The sequence below is a fragment of the Penicillium maclennaniae genome (genome assembly GCF_028827695.1).
Source record: "Penicillium maclennaniae strain IBT 15551 chromosome Unknown utg000003l:1.0-5670915.0:1.0-5674809.0, whole genome shotgun sequence".
NCBI classification, from domain to species: domain Eukaryota; kingdom Fungi; phylum Ascomycota; class Eurotiomycetes; order Eurotiales; family Aspergillaceae; genus Penicillium; species Penicillium maclennaniae.
Genome location: NW_026623215.1, coordinates 1797505 through 1814538, shown reverse-complemented (window position 1 = coordinate 1814538; position 17034 = coordinate 1797505). Strand labels below are relative to the sequence as shown.

General features: G+C 51.3%; 7 protein-coding genes across 7 annotated transcripts; 2 read left to right on the top strand and 5 right to left on the bottom strand.

Moving 5' to 3' along the window:
• Positions 1-3135: 3135 nt before the first annotated feature.
• Positions 3136-4033, top strand: N7477_002785 (putative urea hydro-lyase/cyanamide hydratase; the record flags this gene model as incomplete). The annotated part of the gene is made up of 2 exons (XM_056964448.1): positions 3136-3655; positions 3825-4033. The coding sequence occupies 2 exons, from the start codon at positions 3136-3138 to the stop codon at positions 4031-4033; spliced, it is 729 nt and encodes a 242-aa protein (XP_056824401.1).
• A 251-nt stretch (positions 4034-4284) lies between these two features.
• N7477_002784 (nucleoporin Nup84/Nup107 family protein) lies at positions 4285-7844 on the bottom strand (the record flags this gene model as incomplete). Its single annotated transcript, XM_056964447.1, has 5 exons — positions 4285-4813; positions 4840-5203; positions 5254-7284; positions 7339-7588; positions 7650-7844. 5 exons carry the CDS (start codon positions 7842-7844, stop codon positions 4285-4287), a joined length of 3369 nt encoding a protein of 1122 aa, XP_056824400.1.
• Positions 7845-8111: 267 nt separating this feature from the next.
• Positions 8112-8524, bottom strand: N7477_002783 (uncharacterized protein; the record flags this gene model as incomplete). The annotated part of the gene is made up of 2 exons (XM_056964446.1): positions 8112-8293; positions 8518-8524. 2 exons carry the CDS (start codon positions 8522-8524, stop codon positions 8112-8114), a joined length of 189 nt encoding a protein of 62 aa, XP_056824399.1.
• Positions 8525-8888: 364 nt separating this feature from the next.
• On the top strand, positions 8889-9230 carry N7477_002782 (SUMO family protein SMT3; the record flags this gene model as incomplete). Its single annotated transcript, XM_056964445.1, has 2 exons — positions 8889-9101; positions 9174-9230. 2 exons carry the CDS (start codon positions 8889-8891, stop codon positions 9228-9230), a joined length of 270 nt encoding a protein of 89 aa, XP_056824398.1.
• A 530-nt stretch (positions 9231-9760) lies between these two features.
• N7477_002781 (uncharacterized protein) lies at positions 9761-10311 on the bottom strand (the record flags this gene model as incomplete). Its single annotated transcript, XM_056964444.1, has 2 exons — positions 9761-10072; positions 10147-10311. The coding sequence occupies 2 exons, from the start codon at positions 10309-10311 to the stop codon at positions 9761-9763; spliced, it is 477 nt and encodes a 158-aa protein (XP_056824397.1).
• A 519-nt stretch (positions 10312-10830) lies between these two features.
• Positions 10831-13300, bottom strand: N7477_002780 (putative succinyl-CoA synthetase subunit alpha; the record flags this gene model as incomplete). Its single annotated transcript, XM_056964443.1, has 9 exons — positions 10831-10914; positions 10992-11284; positions 11338-11369; positions 11419-12017; positions 12067-12274; positions 12324-12706; positions 12766-12909; positions 12975-13096; positions 13150-13300. 9 exons carry the CDS (start codon positions 13298-13300, stop codon positions 10831-10833), a joined length of 2016 nt encoding a protein of 671 aa, XP_056824396.1.
• A 1024-nt stretch (positions 13301-14324) lies between these two features.
• Positions 14325-16968, bottom strand: N7477_002779 (choline/carnitine O-acyltransferase; the record flags this gene model as incomplete). The annotated part of the gene is made up of 4 exons (XM_056964442.1): positions 14325-14449; positions 14508-16427; positions 16485-16514; positions 16566-16968. 4 exons carry the CDS (start codon positions 16966-16968, stop codon positions 14325-14327), a joined length of 2478 nt encoding a protein of 825 aa, XP_056824395.1.
• Positions 16969-17034: the final 66 nt, after the last annotated feature.

Genomic DNA, 17034 nt, shown 5'->3' with positions numbered 1-17034 from the left:
GGTCTCGACTGATTTTCTTGGCTGATTTTCTTGATTGATCGATTTCCCATTTGTTTTGCTACAGTATGTATCCGCTTTACCGGACCCACTTCTGGCACTGCCCCAGTGGGGAACGATCTTTTTTTTTTCCAATGTCGCTTTGCTCTCCATCTCAGAGAAGGAAATAAAAGTAGAATTGGCGCATAAAGCATAAAAGCACATAGTACCACAGTAGAGCACACAGCACAAAGCTAATGCTAGTCAAATTTGGGATAAATGACAGTCGATCCTGGTGACTTACTGGAAACGGACAGGCGAAACGCCCCCCGACTTTGCACTGCCTCGTTTTGCCAAGAACAGGCCCAGGGCCCCAAGCGAATAGGATTGGCAAATAGGGGGCTGGCGGGATTGGACTTGGAGCATGGAGTGACGTTTCCCTCATCTGCCAAACGCTTTGCTGGTCCGGAGAGGTTAAACAGGAGTTGATGCCCGATCGACGGTTAGCGGTCTGCCATGGCTCCTCTCTTGTCGAGACTCGAGATTCTATAGTGGCCCGCTCTTGGATGGCCTAAATTTTCAATTCCGGCCTGCAGCCACATCAATCAATATATGGCTCTATGTAGCTTCAGACTCGCACATGGGGTATGAACCCCTCTGCCTGCTTCGTCAGTGTCGATTGTTGACTTGATGAATCATGATCCGGACCTCCGGAGACGGCGCGAGTATACTCTCATTCTAATTGCAACAGCTACGACATGTCTTGTGTGACCTTGTAAGCTGCAAAGCAGTCCTGAACAATAATCAGGGATCCAGAGCATCCGGTCTACCCCATCCGGTTTGCTACGACTACGCCATTCCGCCAATAGTTCACAATATGTTCGGCGGAACTGCAGGCCAGTGGATCTCATCAAGTGGGAATCCTTCCAGCTAGCATGACATGGTAATATCGTATTGGTCCTACTCTCTAGGCCCCGTCCAGTTGTACATAATCATGGTCTGTGTTGTGGTCCCAGTAGCGCTGATTTGCGTGGTGATGGCGGTGCTAGCACGTAGAGCGCGGGTGGCGTCTGCGGAGATTGGCGGAGAACCGAAGCCGTAGCTCGAGTTAGACCTGCGGGATTTACTTCCTTTTGAGTCCTGAGATTTCCTGCTTTTTTACCGACTGTCGCTCGTACGTTTGCCATGGATGGATACAGGGTTCACTCCATTGGAATGGTGACATTTCCCTTTGAAAGTAACAATGGCCCCCAAATCAGCGTCTATTTACACCAATTACTCGGGAAAGCAACCGAGATAGCGGATGATCTGTTTGATCTAGGCTTGCGCTAACGAGTTACAAATTGTGAACTTATGATGGGTTCTTGTTGGGCACTTGAACACCCCAGCACATGAGATTAAGATCAAATTCCCAGTGACCTACATCCATAAATGGGATACAGTGACTTGATTTGAAGACTGAGGGTGACTCGCTCTCCTTTATTCAGTCCTCGTCACGATAACTTGGTGCAATCTAGGACATTGCACGCCGCGTGGCTGTGCCCCTCCTGGTAACACAAACGATTAAGGAACACAAAACTAAAGCTGTGCTACATCAGCTGTATCAAGTTTAACAATTTACCAAAATAAGTGCGCGAGTGCTTGGAGCTAGGCCACAAGATCAGTGTCTTATTAAAGCTTCATAGTAATGATCCGTCCCATCTCCTTGCAGCAGACATAACCCACAACCCAGCAGAGCATACCAACAAGCAAAAACAGTACAATGCTAAATTAAACGAGAAAAAAAGGCCCTCCTTGACATTGATAATGTCGAGCAAATACAATCCTTCCTTACAACACAACCTTCTACAAGCCCCAACTCCACTCCATCTTCACTCCAGGCATGGTCGGCTCTTTCAACGCCAAGGTAGACTGGACAACATGATCGGCCTTTCACAGCCACCACCCACCGTACTCACAACACATCGCCCATCCTCCTCGCGCCATTTCCTTGCCCCGCCCTCGCGCCACTGTCCTTTAAAGCCCAACAGCCTTTATTCATGTCTACAGTAGGCACATTTCACTGATTCGGAGGCGAAAGCTCGACTGGGGCAGCATGAGACGCTGTTTACAGTAAGCGGGAGGTGGTGGATCATGAAGACGTGTTGAGAGAGAGTGGAGTTGAGTTGGTATAGTCTGTGGTTGGCGGCGAGTAAGCAGAGCGCAGCGGTGGCTAGGATTCTGTGCTGATTGTCGAGAGATAAACCACAAAGTGGTGATTTGAGGGGCCTCTGGTTCAAATATGATCCTATGATTGGGGTGAATGAAAGCAGAGGGAATAATTAACAATGATGACTGGCCCTTACTGAGAGCAGTCATTCAGGCCAGGAGGTGTCGCTTGGCAAACGAAAAGATCCTTCAAGCCTGGGATCTGACCGTAGGTCTAACTAGACATGTTGGCATGCTACCGTTTGGCAGTGACACTCATGCCGCTGGCTCTACCAGCCTCTGGTCTAACTCTGCAGCCTATGAAAGCAGGTCTTTACATTCGCAGAGCTGGAGTCTACAATGCCTCTCTCTTAACAGTAATGGCTGATAGACACACGATAACCGAAGTTCGAGATACCGGCGTCTCGTTGTGCACGGCTTTTTCGTGATGAGAGTGTATAGATAGGCCGCCCTGCCGATTGCAGAATAGTCGCCTGCTCGAAATCAAAGTCAGCCTCTGTATAGTCGGCAGTATCTCGCCTAGTCGCTCGCCCAAATCATGACAATGCAGCGATGGTCTTACTTTCTAGACAGGCTCTAGCCGACGGTCCTGAGACAGAGGGCATGATGAATCCCGTGTTGATTGGATCCCCAGAGGTTTTCCAGTCGCATAGCTTACAAAGCTACCACAGCAGCCAATGTCTGCAAAACTACGTTCCGCGGAGTTCTCGATGCCAAAGAAAACAGATTTCAGAGCATCAGAGTCCATCGCGGAAATATCAATGCGTAGCGTCGAGCAGCATTCCCCTTTGGGTCAAGTCAGGCGCCCGGTACCAAAACCCCCATCTGGAAGCTCTCTCTATAGATCTATGACTCAGGGTGAATTCACCGACCTCATCAACCCATCCTCATATAAATCCTTACTCTCACCCGCCAGGTGAGATTTCACTCCAACCCATCACAAACAAAAAAATGTCCAATCCAATTACCACCTACGGCTTCACAGCCGTGCCGGCCTCTGCCTCCGCCCTACTCACCTCCACACCAGCATACCCACGCAGCGACACCAAACCAAAGCCGATCCCCGTCTCCGCAACTCCAATCCCATCCACCGATCTAGCTCAGCGCATAAATACCTTCGCTCGAACTCTTCTCCCAGAACCAACCTATAACCACTCTTTGCGCGTTTACCACTTTGGCCTAGCCATCAAACGGTACCGCTTCGTTCACGCCGACTGGGATTTCTCCGATGAGACCTACTTCCTAGCAAGTGTGCTGCACGATATCGGAACGACAGACGAGAACCTGCAGAAGACAAAGATGAGCTTCGAGTTCTACGGAGGTTTCTTGGCTTTGGAGGCGTTGCAGGATGGGGGTGGGGCGCGGGAACAGGCGGAGGGTGTTGCGGAGGCGATCATTCGGCATCAGGATCTATGTGAGGTGGGGAAGATCACTGCCCTGGGACAGTTATTGCAGCTGGCGACGATCTTCGGTATGTTCTGTTTTCTTGTCCATTTTCTTCGTTTTTTTTTTCTTTTCATCCGAGTCACATTTTGCTCAGACTTGGAGGTTCCTTTGCGTCATCTGAGCCCCTTGGTGTATTACCGGATTGACCCTTGAAACTTGTGGTGGAGATGACTGATCGCAATTTGGGGAAACAGATAATACCGGCGCCTATGCCGATTTGGTCCATCCCGATACTATCAAAGACGTGTCGGAGCATTACCCGCGTCAGGCTTGGAGTCAATGCTTTGCTTCTACGATTCATCGTGAGAACAGCCTGAAGCCGTGGGCGCATACCACGGCCTTGGGCGAGGAGGCTTTCCCGGCTAAAGTGCTTGCGAACAAGCTGATGGAACCGTTTGAATGAGCAGTGTCAGTTTAAAATGCGATTGTCCGTGACGATTCGAGTAGCATGAGAGGGGCCAAAAGTCAAAGCCTACCCCGACACGAACGGAATTATTATACGATGTGATCTTTATTGGGAGACTTTGTATTTGTAGAGATCTCTCCAACTTTCCGTGATAATCCCACGCAAGTCTAGTCTGCCTAGAATAATTGATACCGTCCTTGTTCCCCCATGCTAATGTACACCTAACCCAATTCACATCACACCACAATTTACTCGCTCCGTTGAAGGTCAGACTCGTCATCTTCGGGGACCTTGACCCTCCAGATGCCCAGAGTTTGGCCGTTCTCAAAGACGCGGTCCCCGCCCTCCGAGTCAGTAAGGACCATAGCTTTGCTTGCCAGGGCCAATGCATCCACAAGCTCGGCCATGCGCTGTGCCTCGGTGAAGGCGCGGGTCAGATGTGGGACATTCGCGACCCAGATCGAGACCGTCATACACTGCGTGAGCAGAGTTGGCTTGTCAAGAGTGTGGCTGGCGTAGTACAAGGCGTTGTGGTAGTCGAGGACCAGCTCGGGAAGATAGGTCTTGCGAATGTATGCGTAGTCTTGTTCTTCGTCGGCTGGAAGATGATTAGCATGGAAATACCCGAGGCTGAACGGACAAAAATGCTTACCATTGACGGATGTGCTCAGCCACTCGTCAACGATGAGTCCAACGTTCATCTCGATTTCTTGCAAAAGTTCCTCTAGCTCGTGCAGATAGTTCTTCATAGTGCCAGAATCGCGGCGTCGCTTGGTTCTAAAGAGTAGGTTAGCTTCAATTACTTCGTGAGGCGGGAGAATACTACTGACTTCGAGACTTGATCGTACACAATGGCGAACTGCTCGAGGGAGTCGAAGCCAAGAGCCAGAGTCTCCAAATTGTACATTCGAATGCACTGCTGGTAGGCAAGGGAGTGGTCGCTGCCCGGGCCTGGTGCGATTCCAATGCCATTGCCAGAGAGACTGCGGCGGTGGAAATGACCGCTATTCCTCTTGGATTTGGACGGGCTGGCAGGCGCGGAATCTTCGGCCACAACATGGTCAAAGACAGGGAATTGGAAGATGTCGAATCCGAACGACTCTTGAGAGAGCTCCGCTAAGCGCATGCGGTGACTCAACTCTCGAGCAGCGGCGAGTTTACCGGCAACTGCATCAGATTAGCACGCTTGAAAGGCTTGAGGGAGGATCTAAACGTACCGAAGAACTTGCGGTATAGCCAAGCACCAAGTTTGCAGATCTTGGGCCACTGGCCGTCCACGTAGCGAAGCCACTCGAGACTGCGGATCATCTTTTCGTCCTCATCGGCAATAAATGTCCCGATCAAGTCCTTTTTGGGTGGCGTCAATGCACGCACGCCATTCTCGCGCCTGACCACGCGCGGGTATCCAATGACCTTCCCTGAAGTGTCGATCTGGGAAACCCCGGTGCTGAGCCACCTCCATTGAGCATCAAGAACAGCGCTGATATCCACACCGTGCTTCTGCAAGAGTCGGATTTGCTGTTTTCTCTCGCGGGGCTCAGTGATCTCGATCAAGATTTTCGAAATGACGTTGTGTGACATCTCTTGAGGCAGAACGGATGCGTACAGAGGAATCAAGTCGTATAAGCCCCTGCCTTCCAAATTGGTAATGTAGCCAGCTACAAGGACCGATGCTGTCTCCATAAACTGGGTATCCGCTCGGGCATAGCCAATTGAATTGACAATAAGATAAAGGTGAGTTGCAATCTTCAAGGATTCCTCATCGGCCGCGGCAATGAGATACGCCTCGTCGACTTGCGAACGTACCATAGGAGGAATGATAGAAGCTTTCTCCGGGTGTTTGGCGCTAACCTGACAGATAGCCTGAGCAATAAGTGAGAAGAAAGAATCGTAACCCTTGCTCAGGATCGCGGCTTGAATATTGCGGAAAGGGTTGCGAGCCTCGCCCCCAACCTGTTCATTGCCCCGCAGATACTGGAAGAACTTCTGAAGGTCTGCATGTCCGGCTGGCTCAGGCTGGAATACAACCGGGGTGGTAGCAGAATGGCTCAACTTGCGCTGGAATTGCTTGCAGAATCCTTGGTAGCGCGAGAGCACAACGCGATTGAAGTAAACGTAAAGGTAGTCATCCCAGCTGCGACAGACCTTCGCGGCCGGCTCACTCTCGCCACAAAGAAGGGCATAGACGGCCCGTTGGAAATCATCGGTATTCGGGCTGTGTGCCAGGGCAGCACAAGCAGTGCGCCAAGAGTCGTGGGATCGGCTGTTCATCAAGCGTGTCATCCCGTCGTCAACGGGGGTTCTGGTTTTGGAGTTCTTCGTCTCAGTGTGCACGCTAGATCCACATAGACTCACAGCACGCCAGCTTTCAAGACGGTTGGAAGCCCACTCGCGGATTGTGGTCCAGTTCTCACCTTGGCGGAGCATCTTCCAGCAAGCCATCCAAGTGGCACGCTCGTAGAACTCGTCCTGTCCCTGAAGGCCACGTTTCTGCCGGGTAAGCGCATCGGGATCTAGTTGTGTGATCAAAGGTCGTTGCTCGTCGTTGCTGAGGAGAGAGCGTGTGATGCTGGGGTCATTGGACTCCAGAGGCTGCGGCCAGGCGCGTAGCCGCTTGTGGCCCTTGATCGCTTCTTTTGTGAATAGCCATCCGTGTGCCCACAGCCCTTGGCCTCGTTCAGCCTGCGACTCCATATCCAAGATCAGACTTTCCAGATCTTGATTGCCGGTCTTTGACGTCTCCTCCAACCATCGCATCGCGATGACGCACTCGAGCGCATAGTGATCCGCGGATAAGAATTCCTCCCAGATTTCGCGATCTGTTGAGTACCGATGAAGATTTTGGAAGGCCGATTGGCGTCCTTCTTTGAAACTAGCTCGGCTGGCAGGGTCGTCGATGCTGATGAGGTTAAGGAGGAGGCGCCAGGTGTCGACCTCAAGCTGCAGGCGCCGCACTTCCTCGTCTGCTTTCCCATCCTGCACTCCACTTGATCGGAAACCCGCCTTCGCTCGCCTAAGGGTGGCCTCTTTGTTAATGTCTTGAATTGCCTTTTGCGCTAGGTCCCGGTAGCTCTCGACTAGTTTGTAGGCGGCTTGAATGCTGTGGAACTCGTCGGTGGCATTTTTGCGTTTGAATTGCTCGAGCTTCTCGGCGAATGCCTCAATCTGGCGCGTGACACGGTCGGCAGTCCGGCGAAGGGGCTGGAGTACTTCTTGCGCACCCGAAGCTGTGAATAGCCTAGGGGATTCTGGAGGCGTGTGAGCATTGGGCAATTGACCAGCCCTTGTACCGGAAGACTAACCTTGAGCTCTGCTGGAGAAGTTGCCCGTGGATTTCAAACTGCGCTCCGACGCACGGAAAGCGGATCCTGACTCCGAGACACCGTCGCCATTGACATCGTCCAATGTCTCGTCCATCTCCTGCTCTTCGTCGTCGTAGCCGCCCTCTTCTTGATCTTCGTCGTCGTATATTTCTTCCTCTTCATCCATGAGGTCTTCATCTTCGCCTTCGTCCTCGTCAATGTTGACAATTTCAGGTTCCTTGGGTGGAGCCTTTCAGGATGAGAACCCATTAGCAAGCTGTAGAAGCAGCACTAAAGACCTGGTCGCGTACCTGAGAGCGGCGAGTTGGGCCTGTAGACGCAGCAGACCTAGTAAGGGGGGGCCATCTTGAATGGAAACGAACCAGGTCAGCAATGTCGAGAATCGAGAATCCCGATGTTGTTGATGGAGAAGAAGGAATTCCGGTGTTTGTCTCTTTTGGTTTTGGGCGCGTTTGGCCCCAGTACCTAAAGAAGTTTAGCTTCATCGGCACGGGATTTTTCACTATTTAAAGCTTTCCGCGCAAAAACTTTTTCCTCTTTTTTTTTTTCTTCTTCAATGTCTATAGGCAATCATTAGAGTCTCGGATTGGAGGTAATCAATCTTCATTCAGGTCCATCGCGGCCTCTTAGCGTGCTCACGATTGTCTTATAATAATTTAGCAGTTCTTCAATTACCTAGCCTCCTCCCGATGGATGCTTAGACCGCAAAGGAACTGTTACATGCCAATTGCTACGCCTCTGCGCTATGTGATCTAATTCTGGCTCGCTGCCTCCGCACGCTGCTTCATCTTCAACCGCAGCAGTGTCGCCTTCGGGCAGCTTACAACGGACGCGTGGTCGCCTCGCTCCTGGTAAAAGGCGTTACAGCATTCGTAAAGTGCGTCAATCTGCGCCTGGCATTTCGCCTCGTTGTACCCATTCTTGGTCAAGCAGTCTGGGACTGGTTAAACTGGGTTCTCTGGATAGTGAAGTCATAGGAGAAGTACCTTGAATGGCGCACTAGAACAAGAACAGTCAGCTTCCACTCTGGACCACGGAGGCAAAGGGACCGGGGGTGAAGCGTACAGCGCGAGGGTGACAGGGCGGCTCGTGAGACAGGTCTTGCTTGAGGTCTCCCTGTACTTTCATTAGTCAGGGTTCTAAACTGAAGCTATGCACGTACCATAATGAAATGAGCGGAAGGGAGGGAGTGAGAAGCTTCAACGGAAGCTCTCAGAACACTGTCTCTTCCCGGGCAGAAGTGACGCAAAATAGATTCTCCGCCTTTTGTGGGGCGAGTCGCCATTCTGCCGCTTGATATCTTGCTCTTCTCTCTTCGCTCTGAATTTCTCCCTCATCCATCTCCCTTGAACTGTTAGTCGCATTGTTGTCGCATTGTCACCAGTGTCGCATCAGCTAATTTTCGTTCCCTAGACATCCAGATCGTTACAGATCGCTCGCCACATCCCCCAAGTAAGCGCCCCGCGTTTGACTCCTCCCATGATCGCCTTCTGACCCCGATTTCAGACAATCCGCCTTTTAACTTCATAATGTCCGCTGAGAAGGAGGGTAGCGCCCCTGCTGTCGAGCACTTGAACATCAAGGTCACCGACAACAACAATGAGGTCTTTTTCAAGATCAAGCGATCGACTCAGCTGAAGAAGCTGATGGATGCCTTCTGTGAGCGTCAGGGCAAGCAAATGGCCACAGTTCGTTTCCTGTTTGACGGAACCCGTGTTCGCCCCGAAGACACACCGGACACCGTGCGTCCCGTCCCGACCCTGGATGCAGGGAACCAACATCGAAGGAATTTATAACTGACAAATATTGTTTAGCTGGATATGGCCGACGGCGACACCCTCGAGGTCCACCAGGAGCAGATTGGTGGATAGACGAGCTTGCGCTGCTGAGATCCCACTTCTCGCTAGCTAAGCCGCATGACCTCGACGCTTGTTATTTGCATACGAATGGCGACAGGATTGGCGGAATGAAAACCAGCGACTGGATCGGATTCATTGCGGGGAGTTACATGCTGGTCTTTTACGAGATAACGAATACACTGAAACCGCCCGAGCTGCGGATTTCTCAATAATACGGGTCTACAGTCTCTTGAATATTCCAATTCCCTCAAGTCTGGTACCAGTCACTGTAATCCAGTAACAGTAATCAATCATTGATCATTATGAAATCCTTTCCCAGTATCCCCGAAACCCCAATTCCTATTAGATCCAACGCTTCTCAGGATTTCCCCCATTCTCCAGACCCAAACAGAGGTCACATTTGAACCTCCCCCCCCTCTCCTTCCTCGCCAACTAACCTTCGAAAGCAACTCAAGCGCCATGTGAAGCAACATTCACAAACACAATTCGGGTATGTACAGGTGAATACTTGAAAAAGTGAAAGTAGGCCACAGAAAATAAGCCTAATCCGTCCACACAGAAGCCTTGACGCGCTCCTCTTCCTCCTTAGCCTTGGCCTGCTCCTCGCGCTCGCGGTTCCGGCGCTTGATCTCCTGCTCCTTAGTGGCACGATCATAGGCACGCTGTTCCTCGGTGCGCTTAGGTGCCCGAATCCCCAACGCACCAGCAATCATGCGGCCAGCCACAGCAGTCTGTTTCTCTGGCCGACGAGCAGGACCGCCCGATCCAGCGGACGGGGGTGCCGACACCGCGGGACCCCATTGCTGCGACGTCTGCGGCGAAATAGGCGTCGGTGGAGGATCTGAGAGGCCCCTCTGCACTCATGGTAGGTGAGAGGGTGGATGTTGGGGATGCAATGTCTTGCGGTGTAGGATCGTCGTCTGAAGACTCCGCCTCGTCCTCCCAGGAATCCGCGACAGGTTTCTTCGCCTTCTTGGTCTTGGACGCAGAGCTGGTCTTCGTGGTTGGGGCGTAGGATGTCCTGCACCGGTCCTTTTTCGCCAATGGCCAGACTGCGCAGCCTGGATTCGAGCTCGGCGGAAGGGTCAGACATGGCACGTGAGGAGGGTTTGTAGCATCAAGGTGTCGGGAGATGAGGCGGGATTGGCAGGATTTATTTGGCGAAGAACGAACCAAATACAGAGAGTTCGCGGAGTTCTTTGCGTTTAGCATGGAAGATCACAGGTGCATGGCGTCACCGGTGCCGGTCCATCCTTGGTCGATCGTGGAGACGTGGGGCGTAAAGGGCAACTCGGGCAGCTTTGCCTAAGGCAGTCTGCGCCCTTTTGGGGTCCCTTCATTTTACTTGATGTTACCGAGGTCATATTCGTTTACGATTCGCTCGGATTCGTCGCTCCGACATCCGGTGGTGATCGACGAGGATTGTGTAAGATGATCAAAAATGGAGGATTCACATACCTCGGCTCTACATAGTCCACGGGTAGGAAAGGCACGAACATGGAACTTGCTAGAAGCTGATGCACATGCAATGCCTGACCTCTGTTCTAGTTTGCTTCTAATCTTGCGACAAACCATAGCGTCCATCTAATTATATACAACCACGAATGCTGATTTACTTCTGGGCGAGTGCGATCACCTTCTTGGCTGCATCCTCAAATCCATCGAATGCATGGAGAGGAAGTCCACTCTCCGCAATCTGCCATCAAAATCAAGTCAGCAAATGGAAACCGAATTTAGACTTCTGTCTTCGTTCCAACGTAAAGAGTATCTTACCATCTTCTGGCCAAGCTCTTCATTTGTCCCGCGCAGTCGAACCACAACGGGAACCTTCATATGCAAGTCCCGGAAAGCCAGTATTATTCCCTCGGCGATCATATCGCAGCGCGTCAGGCCACCAAAGATATTGACAAAGATAGCACTGACACGCGGGTCAGAGCAGATAATCCGAAAAGATGACTTGACCGTTTCGGAGGTGGCCTTGCCACCAGTGTCGAGGAAGTTGGCGCAGTGGCCGCCGTGAATCGTTAGAGCGTCGACAGTGTTCATGGCAAGCCCAGCTCCATTGACTGGTACATTGTTAGACATGAACCTGTCGCAGATGGAGGGTCTAGAGACATACCTAAAGTACCAATGCTGCCCTCGCCTTCCAATCTGTGACTATTAGCGCTGGCAAGCTTTTGTGAGAATACATCAAACCTACTTGACGTATACAATGCCGTCCTTCTCAGCTTCAACCTCTTCGGGGACCGCCTCAGCGAAATCCCGTAGACTGTGAATTTCCTTCTGACGCTTCGAGCTACGGAATGCAGCATCGTCAAATCCAAAGCTCGCAGCGTGGACTTCCAGGCCTCCATCTGCCGATGTTCCAACGCGAGTCTCGAGGTTGAAAGCTTCCTTCTCCTTGAAAATTTCCCACAGTGCTTGTACAAGATCAACTAGCTTGCCCTTGGCTGACTCGGGAAGACCCAAATACGATGATACGTCAGCAAGAATGGGGCTGTTATCAAAGCTGGTCTGGGTGTAGGCAAAGGGGAACCTGCGTGCCTCGTCCGGCTGAGAGGCGCTTGGAGATGCAATGATACATGGCGACAAAGCTGCTCGGTCAACGGAGATGGAGATAGATGCATCTGAGTTGAGAGGAGCCTCGTTGACGGGAATAGACTTTTGCTTCAAAATGTCGAATGCTTGGAATTGCTTGATGTAGAGATTGCGCTTCTGCTGATGCATGGGCCTCAGGGTTGGTGTAATGCGCCTCATGGTATGAAGACCTCGCTTTTGAGAGCCTGTCCCATGTATAGACTATGAAGTGTCAATTTCGTCCTTTGACCAAGCTCATCAGAGTACTCACGCTTGTACTCATCCGGCTGGCATTACCAAGCAGAGTCTTCATTCCCTCGCCGAATTTCTCCGGGTGATTAACCATAACTGCACCAGCGCGTTCCAAGGCCTGATACTTTGTCTGAGCATCAGGCTCGCCAGGTGCAGCCCAAGCTCCAGCATGGCCCATGATGCGACCAGGAGGCGCTTCTAATCCACCAACGAGAGCCATAATGGGTCTGGAAGTGATTAGCAAATTTTACTTTAAAGTACCGACGCAAGACTCACTTGGGATTTTGAGTCCGCTGTCGATAATCCTTAATCCATTCCGCAGCATCCATCTCAGCCGTACCGCCAATCTCACCAACAAGGATAATACCCTCGGTATCAGGATCATGTTCAAAGATCTTCAACGCATCCACAAAGTTAGTTCCAGCCAATACATCGCCGCCCATACTAATGCAAAGACTCTGGCCCAGCCCAGCTCGGGTTGTCGATGCGACAGTCTCATAACTCAAAGTTCCAGACTTGGCTACGATGCCGACATTGCCAGGTGCGAAACAGGGCAGGGGTTGGAAGCCGATGCGGCACTTGCCAATGGCTGAAATAATACCTGGACAATTTGCACCGACAAGACGAGTCTTGGACTGGGTCTGAAGCATTGAATGGATCTGTTAGAATCTATTAGAAAGAAGAGTCCGACATGAACGGTTTGTAATCACACGCTTACCCGAAGGATGTCGTGAATGGGGACATGCTCGGCGACTGCCACTACGAGTGGGATCTCGGCCTCAATGGCTTCCTCAATAGCCTGTGCTGTCTGGTTCCCCGGAACATAGATAGCAGATGCATCAGGTTTTGCTTTTTCCTGGGCCTGATCGCGAATTGCATGTTAGTCCACTGTCCTACGTTCATAATATTGGTGCGGGTTTTACCTACCGCTTTGACGGAAGGAAAGATAGGAAGACCCAGGTGTTCGCCCTCAACACCAGGCTTGACGCCTCCAACGATCTTGGTTCCCCATTCCAGAGACTCCTTCACGTTGGCGGTAGCCTGCTTTCCTGCGGGGGGCGTCAGTCAGGTTCACTCGAAGCCGCAGAATATGGAGACATACCAGTAAACCCCTGGAAGAGAACTTTCGTGTGAGCGCCAATTTTCAAATTATGCAAAGTATCCGCGTAATTAGCGCTACACGGCGAAGTTGAGAACCGCCTCGTCCACAGTCCAGCCCGGGGTACGCGCCTTGGCAGAGAGAGCAGAGGCATCGTGAGGTCCAGATTCAGGGCTAATCAAACGATGATATACAATCAGTTGGCCACTTTTTTTGTTCTTTATGGGGTTTCTCGCGATCGTCAAATATTGGGGTGGCCGACTCAAAACGGCTTCTTGAGTGAGTCGGCTATCCGGTCTCGGAGTTTCCCCAGATTACACCCGAGGGGGTGCCGTTCACTGCCTGGTTTTGAAGGCATCCAGTACCTGGCTGGTTTGATCAGCGCCACAAGTGTATGAGACAGGAATATTGAATGTGATCATTTGGAGGATCGTTGCCTAGCATGACAATATCTTTTGAGATCACTACACACAAGGCGATTGAAGTCAATATAGATGGTTTCTTCGATACGAGTCAGGCTGAGTGAGGTCTCAGTTCTACTGGCGCCCGGCCGCTGCTTTCAACTGCGTCTACCGAATCAAACAGACTTAGTGACTGGCTTTGTGATATGTTATTTATTTATTTGATTGAAGGAGTTATTCGATAGCGGTAGCTTCAGTGCGTGGTGATGCGAAATTGTCGATAAATGGCCATTACTGTCTGAGACTTTGACGGACGGAAACATGATCAGGTCGGGTCCAAAGGGGAATCTACTTTCGACTTGCCTGGTAGGAGGCGCTGAATGTCGTATCTAGGGAGAAATGATTGCCCTTCTTTGGCCTGCTTTCGTACTGACATGGACGTGAACTTGTTCCTGTAAATCCTGTGAAACTACAGGAATTCGATTGGAGTGGAAAATGTACCGATGTATTGGGCGAGTAGAGTCATGGCAAACACTCCTGTTCGTTACCCTCTCAACCCCTGGGCATTAGATTCAAGGTGGCCTTGGAGGACTGAAAATAGGTGACGCACACTATGACAAGCACTGTTATTTGCGCTCTTGAAGGTCACCATTGATCCGGTTGATATAAAGTAGGTCAATTTCCACTTGGGTATTGTTTTAAGCCTAAAGGGACATATTTGCATTGAGATTCAGGGATATAAACATAAAGTCGAGAATTCATGACAAGCACACCAAATTAATACTCATTGAGATGAAGTTTCTTTCCAACGAAGCGCCGCTTCTCAGGTTTCTCTCGACGCTCTCTATCCGCACTGACACCCTTGAGAGCATGGAGGAGCATACCGGCGTCGAAGAAACCATCTATATTGACTATTAGCACCTTGTGAAACAGAAATGAAATGCGGGCGGTGAGACTTACATCCTCCCATGCCATCATCATCTGGCTCCACACTGTCTGTCGTAGTAGGGGTATCGAAGCCAGTGGTACGGGTATCGCTCCGGACAATACGACCTCGGCGCTGCGAGTCAGGTTGCATGCGCTCGGTCAGTTCTTCCGTTTCGCGAGCACGACTGGTTCGTGGACTCATTGCCTTGCGATTGGTAGCGCGCATCAACTTTCGCATCTCAAAGAGGTAGGACTCGAGCGTTTGCATAAGGCGTGCAGTTTGGCGGTGCTTGGAAGATGCACAGAAGGAGATTGAATCGTCCTTGATAATGTAGCCAATGCCGAAGCCGTCAGCGGATGTGGGACCGAATCCGAAATGGCGCAGACATGGGTTTCCGCAGTTTGAGGTGGACAAGATGGTAGTGTTGATCTTGTCCCAGCCCGAGTCGCTGAAGATGGCAGGTGTGGGTGGTGAGACGGGGCGTAGTCCGCGAGTGCTGCTGTCGTTGGGAGAGGAATAGCCGTCCTCGGATACCTCAGAGGACTTGGATGACTCGACTCCATCGCCTGGGCTACTGTATCCACCAGTGGAGCCGGTATCGTATGACAGTCCGTCATCGAGGAAAGATCGCTGCCAGAGACAGTAGAGCGCGTATAGGTGGCGATCTTGACCTTGGGCCTTGGAGCACTCCTTGGTCAAGGCTGTGTGCTTTTGAGTTGCGGTGCGTAGGGCGTCAATCTTCTGCTCTGCCGGGTTCTCGCCCCAAAAGGTCTTCACAAAATCAACGGCCTCGGGCGTTACAGTTCGTACCGCCTCCGTGCGACCATGTAGGAACATTTTTGTCATAGCTGGCTCATATGTGTTTTCCACGCGGCCGTATAGGCCGTAGTAGGCAGCCTGGAAGGCCATTTGAACGAACGCATCGGGCGAGAATCCCATTGATGTGATGAAATTCTTTCCATAACCCTCAAAGTCCAGTACACGGACTTCGTGTTGGTAGAGGAGATCCGAAAGGTGGGATTCGGCAAACCGCAACGCGATGTTAAGTTCCGGCGTCATGTCCCACTCGAGCTTGCGAGGAGTAGTGCTGACTTTTCCGAAGCTGTGTGGGTCGCGCTTGGCAGGATCAGGGCTAGATGTCGTCCAAAGGCTTGGAGCCTGTCCATTGATGGTCTTTGCGAATCGAAGAATGGTGTCCGTATAGAGATCGCTGGCAAAGCGCAGCACGGTATGACCATCAACGCCGGTGTGCTCGAAATTGATACCGGCACTGCCATTCTTACAAACAATGATCTGTAGCTTGTCGTACCATCGGTTGGTACAGGTGCCCACTTGTACGCCCTTAATCACCTCGCTCGTGCCGCAGAGCATGTTGGCACACAGTTCGGAGGTGTTGGAAGGCTCAGTATCATCAAGACACAGGACAAAAAGAGCGGTGTCCACGATGTTCAAGCACTCGGCGTTATTCGAGGCCGGATCTTTAGTCATAATATCCCGCAGTCCAGACCAGACCTTACGGTTCTCAGTGCTGAGAACACCCAGTGCACCCTTGGCTGCTTCATGAATGGAGGTTTGAGCCGCATCATTGACAAGAACTTCAAGATTCAAGGCAATATCCTTCTCGCTCATGATCAAATCGCTATTGTCGTCCAGTACATCGAACCAGTAGAATTGGCCTCGGCACATGACGACAATATGCTTGGCCGAGGGATCCTGGCTGATGACGCAGCCATTTTCAGTAGGCAGACGGGCTGTGCCAAACAGTCGTGAGTACTGGTACATGCATAGTGGCGTTCCTCGGACGGTGTCAGGTGGAAGCTCCTCACGCCTCACGGCCCGAACGAAAGACAAGGCCGAGACCACCAAAGATGCGGCCCGAGTGACTTGATGGTTGCGAGCTGGAGTAGGATCATCCTCCAACAAGAAAAAGGGGTTGAGGTTCAAGACAACCGCTACTTTGAGTCAGTATTCACTCCAACTATTGTAAAAGACGCATGGGCTATACTGACAGCTATCAAAGTTCAAATAAGAATCGTACCCTGGAGAATGTTAGTTTGTTAGTTTCTCCGAATAGTGGAGTTCGTACTCACAAAACTGTTCGATGTAGCTGGTTTTTGAAGAAGCATAGTTCTTGAGCTTTTCTTGTAAAGACGGGCCATCTGTCTTCAAGAATTCCCTGATGGCCGCCTTGCTCTCCTCGTGTTCTCGCGGCCCTTGTAAAGCTACGAGAGAATCGAGGTGTCGACGACAAGTATCCTCGAGGTCAGGGATCGGCAATTTAGGAAGTGAGTCTTGGTTGGCAAAAGTCAGGCCTTGCTTCTTGGGCGTGTGGACTTCCACGGCCCCGGATGAAGGCTGATCGGGAGATACATTCGGTCTCACGACCGTGTGTCCTGGACCCTCGGCCCTGGATGATTTAGGATCAATCTCCATGGGGTCTCTCAGAGGTTTAGGGGCAGTAAAATAGCGGACTGCTGTTGGTGAATAAGACATGATGTCAGTGATTTGATTCGATCAAGCGTAATGGCTGGCGAGCAAAGTGGGTAGAGACAACAGGCG